Raw genomic sequence first — 3,794 nt, 5'->3', positions numbered from 1 at the left:
GATCTCAATGTACATTGCAAAGAGGTCCCTGAGTTTCTCAGACTTGTTGTTGGAGATGATGGCGGGACAGGCAGGGGAGAATGTTTCAAGAAGACTGTTGGTGTGATTAGCGGTAAGTGACGCCTGTTTCATGTATTCCAGCACGATCCAGTCGTGCAGCAGATACTCTCAAGTATGTATCCTTGGATGTAGGGTAGAAAATATGGGGCCCTCTTTGAGATTTGATCAGTATTGAGAGAGTAAAGATCCCAGCAATGAACAGATGTTTCCCCCCTAACATTTGATACCATCGGCCCTCTTTTGTAAGAAAGCATTTTCATCCAATTTTACATTTTTAACTATGTGAGTTTCTTTTCTCTGGAACCAAATGATTTATGTGTTGATCCAAACTTGAATTGTAACGTTTGCCAGAACATCCTTGTGTGGGTTTGTTGCATCACAAGCTATTTAATGCCATCGGTCCTTCAAATTAACATCAGAATATTCCATAGTGTACACTTGTTATTCCTTTCTGTATTTTTTACCTTTTATTTTTCCACATTAACATCCATCGTTAATATTTTGGCCATTATACAAAAGTGGCAAAAATCTCGATGAAACAAATCAATCTTTTATTTACCTCTCGACTACTGACGAATTTTCAGGGAAACAAAAGACAGTGACTTATAAACCTGACTCCACGTCCATGCTAGTTCTCTGTTGTTTACATACATTTCCATTCAGTGTGAACAAATATCTCACCCCATTCTTCAGCTCCTCCCTGAATTTCTTTTGTGTCAGTCCATAGATACAAGTGTTTGTACACGAACAGAGAAGCTGCAGCATGAAGCCAACTTGCTGGGTTACATATATCGGGTTACTGTAATATTTGTCAGCGTAATCAAAGTTTATCACTGGCCAGTTTACAGAATGTATAACATATGTTATCCATAATAGTATGAAATTGGCAGAAATAGCGAAGAGCAAAACCATTGATTTTGTCCGATTCTTTATCTCTGGATCATTTTGATTCTCACTGCTGCTCTGGAGTCCTCTGCGGACTTTATTTGCTGCTACAATATGTTTCACTGTCAGAGCATTGAACAACAGAATTAACAGCATTGGCAATAGAGGGGTTATGATGCTGTCGATCCACTCGTACGCCTTCCAGAAGGAGGAAGTGAGAGAAGCAGCACTGGGAACACAATGCCATGGCACGTTGTCAATTATAAAGGCAGGTTCAGCTGAAATGTAAAAGGGAATGTTCCTCACACAGCTCACCAAAAACACCGTGGCGATGATCACTGTCGCTGTTTTCTCAATGCAATATTTTGATTGCAGCTTCTGACAGCAAATTGCCACAAAGCGATCAAAAGTGAAGGCCACAGTAAACCAAACAGAGCAGTCTATAGCTACCATATACATGCCGAAGTTTACAATGCATACAGGAGTCAGGAACAGGAAATTAATCGACAAATACATCCTATTGATCCGGTAAAATATCACATGGATGATAACTACCATTAGATCCGCCGCTGCCATGGCGACCAGGTATCGCGTGATACATTTTGAGAGACCACACTTGCCTCGGGATAGGATCACAATCGCCACCAAGTTAACTGTAAGAAACAGCAACACCAAAATTTACAACTAGACAATCCCAAAACCCTTGTTTCAAAAATGATGGTGTTATCGAGCAACACTTCCTCAGTAATATCATGCTCATTGGTGCTTAGTTTCTGCTCTGCCAGGGCCAATAGGTTCCAGACCTTATTGTAGGCTTGGTCCAAACATGTACCGTCGAGTTGAATTACAGAGGAGCAGCGAGACCGACTGCCCTTGACGTCAAGGCACTATTTGACCAACTGTGTATCAAGGAAACCTAACAATATTGAAGTCAATAGGAATCAGGGGAAAAGTCTCCACTAGCTGGAGTCATACAAAACAACAGGAAGATGGTTGCAATTTTTGCAGGACAATCATCTCGGCCCCAGTACATCGTTGAATGAGTTCCTTAGGGTAGTGCCTTTGGCCCAACTATTTTCCACTGACTCATCAATGACCTCTCCGCTGTCAGGTTAGAGGTGGGGATACTAGCTGATGATGACACATTGTTCCGTACAATTCACGACTCTGCTGATGCTAAAGCCATCCGTGGCACATGCACCAGGACTTGGGAATCATTCAGGCTTGGTTTGATAAGTGGCAAGTAACATTCGAGCTACACAAGTGCCAGACAATAAGCATAAATAACAAGAGATGATCTCACCACCTGCCCTTGATATTCAATGACATTAAAACCTTTGAAACGTCCATCGTCAACATCCTGAGAGTTGACATTGATAAGAAATTTCATTGGAACCGCATTATAAATACTCTGGCTATAAGAGCCATTCACAGGCTAGGAATTTTGTGGCGAGTAATTCATCTCCGGACTCCCAAAATCCAGTCCATCATCTACAAGCCATAATTCGGGAGTGTGAATGAATACTCTTTAATTGCCTGTATGAGTACATCTCCAAAAGCTCAACACCATGCAAGTCAAAGCAGCCCGCTTGATCGGCACACCATCCAACAGCTTAAACATTCACTGCGTCATCTATCAGTGCACAGTAGTCGCAGTGTACCATCTACAAGTACTACAAATCCCCATACCTCCTTCCACAACACCTTCCAAGCCTACGACCTCTACCACATGGAAGAACAAGGGCAGCAGATGCATGGGAACATCATCACCTGCCAGTTCTTGTCCAAGTCGCACACAATAGTGACTTGGAATTATGTCCCCATTCCTTCACTGCCGCTGGGTCAACATCCAGGAAATATTTTCCAAACAGCACTGTGGGTTTAGTGACACAATATGGATGCAGCGGTTCAGGACATTGGTTTGCCACCACATTCCCAATTGCAATTAGGGATAAACAATGAATACAGGCCTCGACAGCGACTCCCACAGCCAAGAAAAATAAAATCTAAAATCAATAAAGAATGTACTATAATATCAGTTCTCTGGTTGCGAATTAAGTGTAATTGTTACTGCAAATAACATTTTTGACGGGAAGTGGAACCTGTGACAAATGTAGAAAAGGATGACTGAAAATCCAAATGAAGAGTTTCATATCAGATAGCGAAAAAAGATTCTGGGGTATAAAATATACCACGGTAGTTCTGGAGAATTTGCATCTCTGAAACACATTGATGCCCCTTTAACATATGCCAGCGTCTCCAAAACTAAATACCTGAAAATCAGTTCCGCCTGAGAGGCTTATGGCCTCGACAGCAGCGAGTTCGTACTCCCACCGGTTGGATTACAGTTGAAAGCACCCTCTCACCCTGTTGGGAATGACTTAAACAAGATAGGGAATGCACTTTAACCTTGTTAGAAATGACTCATGCAACATAGAGAGTGCACTCTCGCTCTTTTGGGTTATGGTTGGTACAACATCAAGAACGCCCACTTGCCCTGTTGAGTAATAGTCCGTACACCATTGAGGTACCCTCTTGTTCTTTTGCATTATGGTTTACAAAACAAGGAGAGCGACTCCCCTTTGTGACACATGGGGTTAGATATTGACTTTTTGCCAGTGTGTGGCAGCAGAGATGTACAACAGGCTACCAGTTCGCTATCTTCCCTTTTACACTGTCACACAATGTCAAAACCGTCTCCTTTGACTTTCCATAAATTGTAAAGCTGCAGTCCATCGTGGTAGTCAGGACACTTTATGATTTCCAACAAAAAGTTTTCCATTTAGATTGAACTTTTCCAGAACAGTTACAGCTAGTTCCAGACTCCTGGTTTTTAAACAATAAGATAA

The 3,794-nt window shown here is 42.0% G+C and overlaps 1 protein-coding gene across 1 annotated transcript; it reads right to left on the bottom strand.

Moving 5' to 3' along the window:
* Positions 1–663: 663 nt before the first annotated feature.
* Positions 664–1,978, bottom strand: LOC137345855 (probable G-protein coupled receptor 139). Its single transcript, XM_068009102.1, has 2 exons — positions 1,921–1,978; positions 664–1,598 (listed from the first exon to the last, which is right to left on the bottom strand). The coding sequence occupies exons 1-2, from the start codon at positions 1,976–1,978 to the stop codon at positions 664–666; spliced, it is 993 nt and encodes a 330-aa protein (XP_067865203.1).
* Between the last annotated feature and the right edge of the window lie 1,816 nt (positions 1,979–3,794).

Source organism: Heterodontus francisci, chromosome 29, assembly GCF_036365525.1.
Source record: "Heterodontus francisci isolate sHetFra1 chromosome 29, sHetFra1.hap1, whole genome shotgun sequence".
Taxonomy (NCBI): Eukaryota; Metazoa; Chordata; class Chondrichthyes; order Heterodontiformes; family Heterodontidae; genus Heterodontus; species Heterodontus francisci.
The sequence above is the reverse complement of the archived record's forward strand: the minus strand, read 5'-3'. Positions and strand labels throughout refer to the sequence as shown.